This window comes from Natator depressus, chromosome 3 (assembly GCF_965152275.1).
Source record: "Natator depressus isolate rNatDep1 chromosome 3, rNatDep2.hap1, whole genome shotgun sequence".
NCBI lineage: Eukaryota > Metazoa > Chordata > Testudines > Cheloniidae > Natator > Natator depressus.
In genome coordinates, this window is record NC_134236.1 from 166,399,917 (window position 1) to 166,414,147 (window position 14,231).

A 14,231-nucleotide genomic window follows, 5' to 3' on the forward strand; every position below is an offset into this window, starting at 1 on the left:
GACCATCGCCGATCCCCCAGGGTGGCATCACTGCATGCGGCTACATCTTCATGACACCAAGCCCGCTCTAGTTCCCGATCCTGCTCCACATCCTGGTACCGCTCGTTAAGCATGAGGCATAGATCGCTGGCCCAGGGCTGTCGCAGGTCCGCCGAGTGCCACTAGTGCACAAGGCCCCAATCCAGACGCTCGTCGAGGTCAGCCAGATCCAACTCCAGGAGGGGCGACCGGTACCGATCAGGACAGAGCCACCAAGCAGCCCTGTGTTTGTCGCAGGGGAGCGACCGCTCGGACTTTGGCTTCGGTTCGGAGCAAGGTTCCCTAGCGGCAGGACAGGCCCCAGCACCTACGGTGCAGACTACAGCTGCAGCACTGCAACCAGGCCCATGGCCTCAGACTCCGTGGCCGGCACAGTGGTACCCATGGGGGGTTTGCTTAGCCTTCTCAGGCTGCGCGCTTAGTATCTGGAGCTTAAGAGAGACTGGCTACCGCCCTCTCCCACCCCACTGCAGGTTACAGGAGGAAGTGGGCGAGCAAGCCGCTGGACCACCTATGGGTGACCTACCAAATTGTTCCCCGATCCTTCCTCCTCTCTGTTTGCCAACCGCCTTTCTTCCTTCCTCCCTGCGTGGGCATCTACAACATTGGACCGATGGGTCCTTAATATGGTGGCGGGCACAGGGTTACATCCTTCGGTTACTTTCTACCCCCCCTTCCCACTCCCCCTCCCCGTCCCTCTTCAGGGACCCCCTCATGAGAATCTTCTTGTACAGGAGGCAGAGGGTCTACTACAGCTGGGTGCAGTGGAGGTAGTTCCTGTGGGGTACAGAAACAAGGGGTTCTATTCCTGATATTTTTTTAATCCACAAAGCCAGTGCCAGTTTGCGGCCCATACTAGACCTGCAGGGCTTGAACCGCTACTTAGCGAAACTGAAGTTCCGCATAGTCTCCCTAGCTTCCATCATCCCCTCCCCTGGATCCAGGAGACTGGTACACCACCCTCAATCTGAAAGATGCGTACTTCCACATCACCATCTTCAAGGGACACAGACACTTCCTCTGGTTCATGGGAGGTCCCGACCACTATCAGTTCGCGGTTCTTCCGTTTGGCCTAGTGGCAGCACCATGGTTATTTACCAAGTGCATGTCGGTGGTGGAAGCTTACCTCAGACGTCCAGGAATCCAGATCTACCTGTACTTCGACAACTGGCTCGTCAAGGGCAACTCCAGGTCCAAGGGGATGTCGTGGTGCTGCTTGCCATGTGCCATCACCTCGGCCTGTTGGTGAATGACAAAAAAAATCCATGTTAGTTCCGGTACAGAGGATAGAGTTCATTGGAATGATGCTCGACTCAACCTCTGCCAGAGTGTTCCTGCCACTGGAGAGATTTAGGGCACTGACGGACGTCATCATGGAAGTCTCCACGTTTCCCGTGACCACGGCCAGGGTTTGCCTACACATACTAGGTCACATGGCAGTGTGTATGTGTGTGGTGTGCCACGCCAGGCTCCAGATGCGACTCTTGCAGCAATGGCTGGTGACTGTCTACTCCCAGTCCAGGGACCACCTGGAGAAGGTCGTCACCATCCCCGCGACGGTACTTACCTTGCTGCGATGGTGGACCGACCCTGGGAAAGTCCTGGAGGGAGTTCCCTTCGTCAGCATTCCTCACTCAGTTGAGTTGGTTTCGGATCCCTCGGACCTTGACTGTGTGGCGCACCTCGGCACCCTCCAGACCCAAGACATGTGGTCCCCAGAGGACTCAATGCTACACATAAACGTCAAAGAGCTCAGGATGGTGTGCAGAGCATGTGCGGTCTTCCTACCTCACTTGTCAGGCAGAGTGGTCAGAGTCCTGATGGGCAGCACAGCCTCGATGTCCTACATCAACAGGCAAGGCAGAGCCTGATCCTCGGCCCTTTGCCAAGAGGCACTCCGTCTCTGGGACTTCCTCATCGACCACGGAATCCGTCTAGAAGCGTGTCACCTTCTGGGGGCCAGGAACACACTAGCAGATCAACCAAGCAGGGACTTCTCCTCTCAACACAAGTTGTTGCTCCACCTGGAGGTAGCCGGCATGATTTTCCAGAGGTGGGGAACTCCCCAAGTGGATTTGTTTGCCACCAGGCAGAACAGGAGGTGCCACAGGCTTTGCTCCAGATGAGGTCTGGGCAAGGGCTCCCTTTCCAATGCCTTCTTCCTGCCATGGGCAGGAAGCCTGATGTATGTGTTCCCTCTGATTCAGCTCATCAGCAAGGTACTAGTGAAAATCAAGAGGAACAAGGCGCATGATCATGATCGCCCCGGCATGGCCTCCCCAGCATTGGTTTGGGATGCTGTCAAGTTTGTCAGCGATCCCTCCGTGGCCCCGGCCAAACCGACTGGACCTGCTGTCACAGGATCCTGCTGTCACAGGATCACAGCTGACTCTTGCACCACAACCTCACAGCGTGGATGTTGCGTGGCTGAACCTGAATGAACGGGCCTGTTTGGTCGGAGTCCAGAAGGTCCTCCTCGAGAGTAGAAAGCCCTCGATTAGGCAGAACTACCTGGCAAAGTGGACAAGGTTCTACTGCTGGGCGGCCGAACGGGGCATCTCCCCTTCGCATTCTTTGGTGCAGTCGATCTTGCTGCTTCATTTAAGGAACCAGAGCCTGGCGAACTCTTCTATCAGGGTGCACCTGGTGGCCATTTCGGCCTTTCATCCGCCAAGTCAGGGGCAGACTGTGTTCTCTCATGACATGACGGTCAGGTTCCTTAGAGGCCTTGAGAGGCTTTTCCCTCAAGTCCGGTTCCCATCCCCTTAGTGTGATCTCTACTTGGTTCTGTCTTGACTCACGGGTCTGCCCTTTGAGCCTTTGGCCTTGTGCTCCCTATCTCACCTATCATTGGAAGGCAGCTTTCCTGGTGGTGGTGATATTGGTGAGGCAAGTCTCCGAGCTGTGAACCCTGACCTTGGAACCGCCATACGTGATCTTCTGTAAGGACAAGGTCCAGCTCCGTCCCCACCCAGCTTTCCTTACCAAGCTGGTGTCCACTTTCCATATGAGCCAGGACATCTTTCTTCCGGTCTTCTGCCCGAAGGCCCATGAGACTAGTGAAGAGAGGCGCCTTCAAGCTTTAGACGTCAGAAGGGCCTGGCTTTCTATCTAGATCAGACAAAACCTTTCTATAAGTCGACTCAGCTTTTCATCTCTACAGCTGATAGGATGAAGGGCCTCCCGGTGTCCATGCAAAGGATTTCTAATTGGATCACCTCTTGCATTCGGACCTGCTACAATTTAGCGTGAGTCCCTCCGCCGCCGATCATCAGAGCCCACTCGACAAAAGCCTTCCTGGCACACATTCCGATCCAGGACATCTGTAAAGCCATGACGTGGTCCTCGGTACACACACGTTCATGGCCCACTATGCCATCACGCAGCAGGCCAGGAATGATGCTGGGTTCAGCAGAGCTGTGTTGTAATCTCCATGTCCGTGAACTCCTTACCCTCCTCCAGGGGTACTGCTGGGAGTCACCTAAGTTGAATGGACATGAGCAACACATCTCGAGGAACACCACTTACGGAAAAAGGTAACTGTCTTTTTTTGTATGTGCACAGAAATGGCAATGTACAGATTAAGACCATGTTTTGAAAATGTGGACCTAAATTAATTGCGAGAAAAGAGTGACTATTTTTAAAGAGAATTTTTTCAAAAATATACTTGAGATAAGTCCATTTATGGAATCAGGATTGTTAACTAGAAGGTTTTTGCTTTATCTAGCACCAGAATCTATAACTATAAAAAGAGAATGTACTAGAAACATAAAATTCTCTGCTGATTTAACTACATTGAATCAGACAGAGTTATGCATTCTCATACCACATAAAACTGTGTATAGTAAGCAGTATAGCTCCAAGCAAAAAGACGAGAACATCCTAGTTTTTGATGATTCGTTCTGTATTGAGATAAAATACTGCCCTATGATACTTTTGCAATCATTCTGTCTCGAAAAATTAATTGATGAGAGTATTCCTTTCCTTCTGTTAAATCACAGTGCAAAATCTTGAAGAGGAAGTTGGAAGAGGGGATGGTATTCACCGAATATGAGCAAATTCCAAAGAAAAAGGCAGATGGGATCTTCACCACCGCAGCATTGCCTGAAAATGCTGAGCGCAACCGCATCAGGGAAGTCGTTCCTTATGAGGAGAACAGAGTAGAGCTGGTGCCAACCAAAGAAAATAATACAGGCTACATCAATGCCTCGCACATAAAGGTAAAGGCTTTTGAAGCATAACATGGCACATGAAGAAATGTTAGGGGAGTGGGTATGTTGTTACAGGGATGGCCATTGTTTTCTAACATTAGAGGACTTGCAAAAAGTTATTTACTCACATCTGCCTACGTTTCTCTAAAAAATGGGCAGGTTGTTTTATCTGGGACGACAATGTCACTACATCACATTCCTAATTTCAAGGCTTAGTGAACAATCATGAATTGATGTATTTATTACACTTCTGGGACCTAGAAATCTTTGTACAGAAATTTCCTTATCTGTTGCAATGCTGCATAGACTAGCGGCTAAATGCTTGCGTTAAGCTGAAAAGGGCATTAGCATATCTCAAATTTAACTAATGGGCTAGCTCTACCCATATTAGTTCTCACCAATACAATTTCCATCACCCTGACCCTGCAGGAGCAGCTGGGCCAGCGGGAATTTCCTCCCAAGGGAGGAGGATAAGCAGTGCTTCCACCAGGGGAAACTTTAAATGGAAACGTGCGGGGAGTGCACTGAATCAGTAGGAGTTCTGGCCCCAGAGCTTCTCTCTTAGTTTTAAATCTTATGGGGCTTGATTTTTAAAATGTAGGGCTGTTAAATGCATGTTTGCCTTTTGAGCATGTCCAGTACTCAAGTGGTCTAGTAAATCAGACCCCTAAGATAATGACTTTCATTTAGACTGGTCATATGAGCATTCATATTGCCTTGTTTCAAATGGAAGTTTTGTAAAATGAACTTATGTTACTGTTCAGAAATTCATTGTATGAATGGTTTAGGTACAGTCTGACACTGTATGCTGCTTGTAAGCCTGCTATATAGTCATTTTCAGCTGTAAGCTGTCTCAGGGTGGCTGCAAACTCATTTTTATCTTCTCAGTTTCTAATAACAGCTTTTCAAGGCCCCCTGGTGATTATCACTCTGTTCTGAGAGAAGTAGTGGTACTCAGTTCATGCCAGGCTGGCATGTAGCTGTCATCTGGCATGTGGCATTCCCATTGTCCAAAGCTAAATGAAAAAAAAATTAAATTATAATAATAAATAAAACATTTTGTGCATTTACACCTTCGTGGAAGAAAGGCCTTTAAGTCCGAAGAGACGAGCTAATCTTAGTCATGATTTACAATATTAAATCCTGTTGATTCAAAATATCTTTCTAAACCAGGATCCTGGGGGGTTATCACTTTCCCACCAGAGTCCTGGTGGGTAGCAGATACTGTTTTTTGGCATCATCTGCCATTGCTAGAATGATAGATTATTGAATCACATTTTTTTTCATCTAATTTGTGGGAGAAAAAAATTCTAACAATATAAATTGTGCCCATAAGGTGGTATCAGCCAGAAAAAGAATTTTCCCCAGCCAATTTTAAGAGTCCACCTTTCATCTTGTATGTCACTATTGGACACACGCTCATTTGAGATCTAGAGAGCATGCAGGAACATGCACTAATGTTTTACTATCTGACACTCTGGCTCTTGCCAGTATTTTCTCCTTGAACTCCTAGTGGCTGTTACAGAAGCCAAGCAGATGATCTTTTTGCTTAGAAGATGAAATTGCATCTGTGAAATTTACCTCCGTAGCATAAAGTGTGTGCTTGCAGCCCAATACTCAATTTTTAATAACCTGCAGTCAGGGCATTAGAATGCAGTAAACATTCCAGGCATCACTCTCCCTCCAGACTATTTATGGTTCTATCCTATCTGATACCAGGAGGCTGGATATTTGGACCAGAAGACAGACAGCTCCTATATCATTTTGATAAGATCCATGCCTGGAGGATCATGACCCCCTCCACCACTAAGTCTGCAGTCCCTGTGGGTTGTCAGCACTTCTCTGCTTACTTAACACTGGCCTATCCTGTCAAGATGTTAAGCAGAGTCTGAATACAGGGACACAAATCATAATTTAAGTTATGGATTTTTTTTTAAAAAAAACTTATATTTTGCTGCACTTAAAGCATAATCCAAAGATCGTTGAAATTAATGGAAAAAGATTCCCATTGACTTTAGTGGACTTTGGATCAGGTTCATATTACACAAAAATGCAATCAAATAAAAAAAAATCATATATTGAATACAGCTACATATACAAATACGGGTCCAGATGTCGAGTATCTGAAATTTCAACTGGTTTTAAGCACTGTTCATTAATTATCTGGATTTGGCCCACAGATTGTAGTTACTATCCATACAGGAGAGTGGTGTATATGATTGAATAGGAAACAAAACAAGGAGCTAGATTTAAGGCTGAAAAAACCTTTCCTGGTATATTGAAAACAATAATTTAAATACAGCTCTAATCATTGTGGCATCTAAGTGCAAAAGCCAAACATCTAAGTTTAGTGTTGTTTCAGCAATACAAGCTAAACTGACATTTCTTTCCTAAAATTTATACAAAGACTTGCATCTCAAGTATGGTACGCACTTAGTTTTGTCAGAGTTATTGATTGTTCTTTATAGCATTGGCTGCCAGAACCTTGATATCTATGGTTGTCAGCCCTTATAATATCAATCTTTTTCTCTGGAATTTATAACTTTGTCAATAAAAAGTTGCTCTGGGCTGAAACTTGGAATTAGAGGTCCCAGTCTGAGAGAGAGAAAATATATTTTAACTTTGACAAAATAATGGGTTCACCTGGTTTTGTTTTTAAGCTGCTAAAGGTATTTAAAAAAAAAAAATTAGGTTTAGTGACTTTAAACGTTCTTGGGGGTTTTTTTACCTGAAGAATTGAAAAATAGTTTGGATATGAAAAAAAAAAGTGACGTTTAGTTGGTGATAGTGTTAAAATGGCAGATTTTTACACATACCGTTGAGTAAATTTTAAATTATCTAAGTATTTTAGAAGGTTTACTTCATGGGAGGATTACAAATAATCTGTTTTAAATGGGAATTTTCAAGGTGATCTAACAGTACATTTTAGTTATTGCACAGTATAGAGCATGTATATCTTGTTTCAAATATGCTTTTTAATTACCTGTTTATATGCTGCAGTGCAAACGCACCAAAAGTGTTTTTTCAAGATCTGCTAGGTCAATTATATGTATTGGGAAAGGATTTTCATAATTTACTTTTGAAAAACTGTTAAATGTGTCATATCTATTGTATGATAGATTGCAACCACTGAACTGAACACCATAAATTAGTGGAGGAAGAGAAATTCAAAGCAAATTCTGCTGGCATATCAGATCAGTGCATTATATGCAATGTGTGGGCATAACTGGATGATTTGGGAACAGGCTCAACTGCAACTTTGAAAGTGATCCACAGAACAGGACTACTTACTAGAAATAATTTTTGTCCATTATAAAAGAATTAAGCATGATCAAATCTAGTGACATCAGAGGACTAATCAGCCTCTTGCTTTCCTGATGCAAAATGTTCAAATGGTGCTTACAAAACTGTGTGTTATCTGCAGCCATGCAGTGTCTTTTAAAATGTATATAGAATCTGCCTAGTGCTCAGACTTTCTTTCAGAGCAATCATTGACGGCCTCATGCAAAGCCCATAGGACTCAACAGGAGTCTTTCTAGGGTATGTCTACACTGCAGCTGGGAGTGAGCCTCCTGTCCCAGGTAGACAGTTTTGAACTAGAGAGGCTCCAGCTGGCACGCTAAAAATAAAAGTGTGGACATTGCTTTCGGGCTGCAGCTCGGGCATTCAGACTCATCTGAGGCTCACTCCCAGCAGCAGTGTAGACATATCCTTAGTGATTTCAATGGGATTTGAATCAGGCCCTTAAACAAAGATTTTCCTTTTTCCATTTGATGCACTGCATTGTCTTAATTTTCTGCAAAAACAGGAAGAAGTATTCTCCTTTGAAGGCTTGCTCATGTCTATTCTATTCTAGGTGTGTGCACAGTCATTGGAGGTTTTTGCCTTAGCAGTATCTGTAGGGTCGCTTATAGCGCCCCCTTGAGCGCCCCTTGGTATATTAGGCGCCGCCAACCCTACGTTCTCTCAGTTCCTCCTTACCACTGTGATGGTTGGTCTTGTCTTGCATTACAAGAACATTAGCGGTTCTTAGAGTCCGTTGTTCTGTCTTCTTTGTTTTTAGTTGATAGGTACTTAGACCATTAAGTTAAGTGTTAGACTAGTAGTTTAGGAGTTAGAGTCCCGGCTGGGACTTTGCCTCAGAGCGGGGCATGCCCCTTCCCCAGGCTTTAAGTCCTGCTCAGCATGCAGCCAGCTGATGCCCTTTAGCAACTCTCATGATAGCTGTTTAAAGTGTTTGGAGGAGTCCCACAGAAAGGATAAGTGCAGGATCTGCAAAAACTTTCACCCTCAAACTCAAAAGAAGTGGGATATTCACTTGAGGGCCCTCCTTGTGGAGGCTGCTTTTCGTCCTACCTCAGAGCCCTCTCGATCGGACTCCATGTCTGGCAATTTGGCATCGGTGCGCAGTGCACCGCCAGCAGCAGAATCCACCAAACCACCCTGCACTGTTCCCTTTCCCTAGTGCCTAAGAAACAGTCAAAGTCGACGGGCCTGCTGGCACCGCAGAAAATGGGGGCCTTGGGCAAAGGACTAGTGTCAGGCCATGTGCCCGCCCTGGAATTGCTGCTGCAGTCGGAGCCCCTAGCCCAGCCAGGGACCCACCTCCGACTCCTGGGAGCGGCAGAGGGTTCTGATCCGTAGCAGGATCATCTGTGCCCAAAGCGGGCCTGCCAGCCAAAGAGCAAGTAAGCCGGCCGGCACCACAGACACCAAGCCAGGTGATGGACCCGGCTAAGGCCCTGGCATTTACGGGCAAGCTGGTTATGGGACCGCCCTCTAAAGCAGCAGAGCATCCCCGGTCCCTGGACCACAGGCGTTGATCCCCCATCACCACCTCAGATCCCGGCACCACAGCCTCAGTCCCTGGTTAGAAGACACAGGTTTCTGACGCCAATGTCTCCACGGCACGGGACACCTGAGTCACAACGCCGATCTCCATGGTACCGTTGGGCCTCCCACCAGAGATCACCATGGTGCAGTCTCCCAGGCATCTATTTCCCCCCACCCACTCCCCGGTGCAGGATTGTTTCCTGTAGGGGCACCGGTCTCCGGCTCCCCGGTACCACTCTTTGGGCAAGCACTGATCCTCGCCCTCTCCTGAACATCATTCTGAACCTGCGCCGGCTCAACGAGTCTCTCAAGAAGTTAAAGTTTTTCATGGTCTCTCTGCCCTCAGTTATTCACTCCCTGGATCTGGGAGACTGGTACACTGCCTGGAACTTGAAGGACACGTATTTCCATTTTTCCAGGGCACCAGGTGCTTTCTCCATTTTGTGCTGGTCCAGAGCCATTTCCAATGCACGGCGCTGCCCTTCGGTCTCTCGTCGGCCTCAAGAGTGTTCACAAAGTGCATAGCACCAGTGGCAGCTTACCTGAGGTGCCGGGGTGATCAAATTTACCTGTACCTCGATGACTGGCTAATAAAGGGCTGGTTCTGGGATCAGTTGCAGCAGCATCTTGATCTGGTTTTCTCCACCTGTTGTGACCTGGGGCTGTTAATAAACGAGGAAAAGTCTACCTTAAATCCAGTGCAACGTATGGAGTTCATTGGAGCAGTCCTCAACTCTACTCAGGCCTGAACCTTCCTCCCCAAAGCCTGAACCTTTCCCCTCATTGGTTCCAAGCCATGGCTGACCTCATCTTGTGCATGCAAGCCCACCCTCTCACCACCGCTCACAGGTGCCTGCAATTGTTGGGCCACAGGGCAGCCTGCACTTGTGTCATCTGGCAGAAGTGGCTCCGTCTCAGGCCCCTGCAGGCGGGGCTGGCATCGGTCTACGTCCCAAACAGACACAGCATGGACTGTGTGGTCAGGGTCCCGGACCAAGTACTGTTGTCACTCACCTGGTGGCAGAATTCTGCATTGGTGTTGGGGGAAGTTCCCTTCGTGGCTCTGTCCCTATTGGTGACCCCCATCTCCGATGCCTCGGACCTGGGGTGGGGAGCCCACCTGGTCAACCTCAGCACTCAAGGTCGTTGGTCGAGTCACGATCATTCCCTACACATCAACATCACAGATCACCTATCTAGGACATCTGTAGGACGGCGACCAGTCGTCTGTCCACACTTTCACGTCCCATTACATGCTGACCCAGCAGGCCTGGCACGATGGTAATAACAAAATGTTTTTTAAGTACATGAGAAGCAGGAAGCCTGCTAACCAACCAGTGGGGCCCCAGGACAATTGAGATACAAAAGGAGCACTTAAAGATGATAAAGTCATTGCAGAGAAAGTAAACGAATTCTTTGCTTCAGTCTTCACGGCTGACGATGTTAGGGAGATTCCCAAACCTGAGCCATCTTTTGTAGGTGACAAATCTGAGGAAGTGTCACAGATTGAAGTGTCACTAGAGGAGGTTTTGGAATTAATTGAGAAACTTAACAGTAACAAGTCACCGGGACCAGATGGCTTTTACCCACGAGTTCTGAAAGAACTCAAATGTGAAATTGCGGAACTATTAACTGGTTTGTAACCTGTCCTTTAAATCAGCTACTGTACCCAATGACTGGAAGATAGCTAATGTAATGCACATTGGAAAAAATAACCAACTATATATACAATATGATGGGGGCTAATTTAGCTACAACAAATCAGGAGAAAGATCTTGGAGTCATCGTGGGTAGTTCTCTGAAGATATCCACGCAGTGTGCAGCAGCAGTCAAAAAAGCAAATGGGATGCTAGGAATCATTAAAAAAGGGATAGAGAATAAAACGGAGAATATTGTATTGCCCGTATATAAATCCATGGTACACCCACATCTTGAATATTGCGTACAGATGTGGTCCCCTCATCTCAAAAAAGATATACTGGCATTAGAAAAGGTTCAGAAAAGGGCAACTAAAATGACAAGGGGTTTGGAACAGGTCCCATATGAGAGATTAAAGAGGCTAGGACTTTTCAGCTTGGAAAAGAGGAGACTAAGGGGGTTATGATAGAGGTATATAAAATCATGAGTGGTGTGGAGAAGGTGAATAAGGAAAAGTTATTTACTTGTTCCCATAATATAAAAACTAGGGGCCACCAAATGAAATTAATGTGCAGCAGGTTTAAAACAAATAAAAGGAAGTTCTTCACACAGCGCACAGTCAACCTGTGGAACTCCTTGCCTGAGGAGGTTGTGAAGGCTAGGACTATAACAGGATTTAAAAGAGAACTGGATAAATTCATGGAGGCTAAGTCCATTAATGGCTGTTAGCCACGATGGGTAAGGAATGGTGTCCCTAGCCTCTGTTTGTCAGAGGGTGGAGATGGATGGCAGGAGAGGTTACTGATCATTACCTGTTCGGTTTACTCCCTCTGGGGCACCTGGTATTGGCCACTGTCGGTAGACAGGATACTGGGCTGGATGGACCTTTGGTCTGACCCAGTATGGCCATTCTTATGTTCTTATGATGCTGGCTTTGGTAAAGCAGTGCTGCACGCTGCTAGACTGTGAACTCCGAGCCCACCTCAGAGGATACTGCTTGTGAGTCACCTAGAATGGAATCACCATGAGCAAGCACTTGAAGAAGAAAAAACAGTTACCTAACTTTTCATAACTGTTGTTTTTCGAGATGTTACTCATGTCCATTCTGTTACCCACCCTCCTACCCCTCTGTTGGAGTTGCTGGCAAGAAGGAACTGAGAGCATGTAGGGTCGACGGCGCCTAATATACCAACTCATAAGCTCAAGGGATGCTACAGCCGACCCTACAAATACTGCTAAGGCACAAATCTCCAACGACTGTGCACGTGGGCATGAACCCACCTAGAATGGAATAGACATGAGCAACACATCTCAAAGAACAACTGTTTTTCTGGCTTCTCTAAAACTTGCTTTTTGGTCCCTGCTGTAAAGTGGCCCTGCGGATGTCTGTGTTTAACATGCCAGCTGTATAAAATCTTGTGGGTGTTTTTTTGTTTGCCCAGGCCCTTGTGCTCAGGGTGATAAGAGAGGAGTTGTGTGCACCCAAGGTTAAATTTTTTGCTGATTTGCTGTAATTGTAGGATGGATTAGTGTGGAAATTTAAGAGTAAAAGGTTTTATAATCTTCATTTACGTTTAAAAATAGTATTAGCACAGGCACTGCAGAAAACTCTGGCATTAACTGTATTTTTTTTCCTGACTCCTAGGTTACTGTAGGTGGGGAGGAATGGCACTATATAGCCACACAAGGACCTTTGCCACACACATGCCATGACTTCTGGCAGATGGTGTGGGAGCAGGGGGTGAATGTTATAGCCATGGTCACAGCTGAAGAGGTACGTAAAATTACGTAGAGCAATTCTTTCTGAATGTGAGCAGCTCTACCATTGTCACTGCTTCCCATTCCAATAATCTGTTTTTCTTTAGCAGCCCTTTTATTTTCTCCTTTTATTCCCCTTGAACACGTGTCTGGAGATAATCTACTGCTGTGACCTTGTCTTTTACAGCTCTCTAGTATTTAGCCTGTCATTTACTAAAATAAAAAACAACAACCTCCAAGCTTTAGTTCAGTTGTAAGACTTTGGTTTGCCAAACAAAGCAAAAATGTTTCCATTGGAATGAGTACCCTGAACTGCTCTTGGTTAAAAAGACATTTATTCCCAGCCCATCCAAGGCCAGTTCTGCATACTGTCATCCTTATCGCTGAAAAGGGACCAGAAGCTGTTGTTCCTGGAGAAGTGTCCATTTAAAAAAAACCTTTTTATTCCTATGCCAAGCAAAACAATTATTTTTATTGTAATCCAAGAACTGTGTGCTATGTTATAAAAACTGGCACACGTTGCTAACTAACACTACATCCAGCTTTGAACCCTCCTGCCTTATCAGAACATAGGAATTAAAATACCACATTAGCCCAGTGTTCTGTCTAGTCCACTTTCGCATCTCTGACATAAACCAGTATCAGATTGTCAGAGGTTAGAGAGACAAATCCTCTTACTGGACAGTTATGAAATAACCTACCTATGGGGAAGTTTCTTCCTCACCTATTGCAGTCAGAAGTTGACGTATGCCCTGAAGGATGAGAGTTTTTTCCTTAGGGGTTTTTTTTTTTTAGTCTCTTTAATGCAGGCCTGTCGACAGCAATTCCGGGTGATGAATCCGTCACATCCAGGACCGACCGCTGTGGCCAATCGCGCTGGCCCGCGGGGCTCCCCAAAGCGCGGGGCTCACAGTGGTCATGTGTGCCTAGTAGCCCTGCAGCCTGCCTAGATGATTTAAAAGGGCCCGGGGCTCCTGGGCCCTTTTTAAATTGCCCGGACCCCTGGGCAATTGCCCCCTTTGCCTACCCCTGTCGGCGGGCCTGCTGTAATGTAACTGTGGATGTTCTCATTAACCATATAAATGTTCAAGCCTTGAGCTTTCTAAACTCTTGGACTAAATGATATTTTGTGGCATTGAGGTTCCACAGATTAAATATATATTTTGTAAAATGTGGCATTTTACACTTAATGCCATTCAGTTTCTTGGTAAGCCCCTTGTTCTTCTCTTACAAGAGAAGATAAATAGAAGTACCCAGTTTAGCTGAACAAGTGGTTCTGTTTGTGAGAATTATAATTGCGACACTACAAGAAGAATCATTTTAATTTTGCGTTTTGTGGTTCAGGAAGGAGGAAGAAGCAAGAGTCATCGCTACTGGCCTAAACTTGGCTCTAAGCACAGCTCAACCACGTATGGGAAGTTTAAGGTGACAACTAAGTTCCGCACGGATTCTGGATGCTATGCTACTACGGGGCTGAAGGTCAAGCATCTTTTGTCTGGGCAGGAGAGGACAGTGTGGCACTTGCAATATACTGACTGGCCTGATCATGGTTGCCCAGAAGAAGTCCAAGGATTTTTATGTAAGATTCCTTAATTAATGCACACATTTATGGTCCATGAACATTTTTAAGAACCAAGGGAGCATTGCACGCTTTGTAGCTTCTGTCAGCCGAACTCATTGCACCTGCCAGGGGCTCCTGGCTTCCCTCTATTCCAGCCGATAAGCTCCCTATATGCCATCCTCCAAGCTCCC

At 46.2% G+C, this 14,231-nt stretch overlaps 1 protein-coding gene across 1 annotated transcript in view; it reads left to right on the plus strand.

Moving 5' to 3' along the window:
- Positions 1–14,231, plus strand: part of PTPN14 (protein tyrosine phosphatase non-receptor type 14) — a 170,278-nt gene that overhangs the window by 147,507 nt on the left and 8,540 nt on the right. The window contains exons 15-17 of the mRNA XM_074949266.1: positions 4,041–4,259; positions 12,367–12,495; positions 13,824–14,058. Of these exons, the coding sequence (XP_074805367.1) occupies positions 4,041–4,259; positions 12,367–12,495; positions 13,824–14,058 (583 nt within the window). The remainder of the gene's footprint in view (positions 1–4,040; positions 4,260–12,366; positions 12,496–13,823; positions 14,059–14,231) is intronic.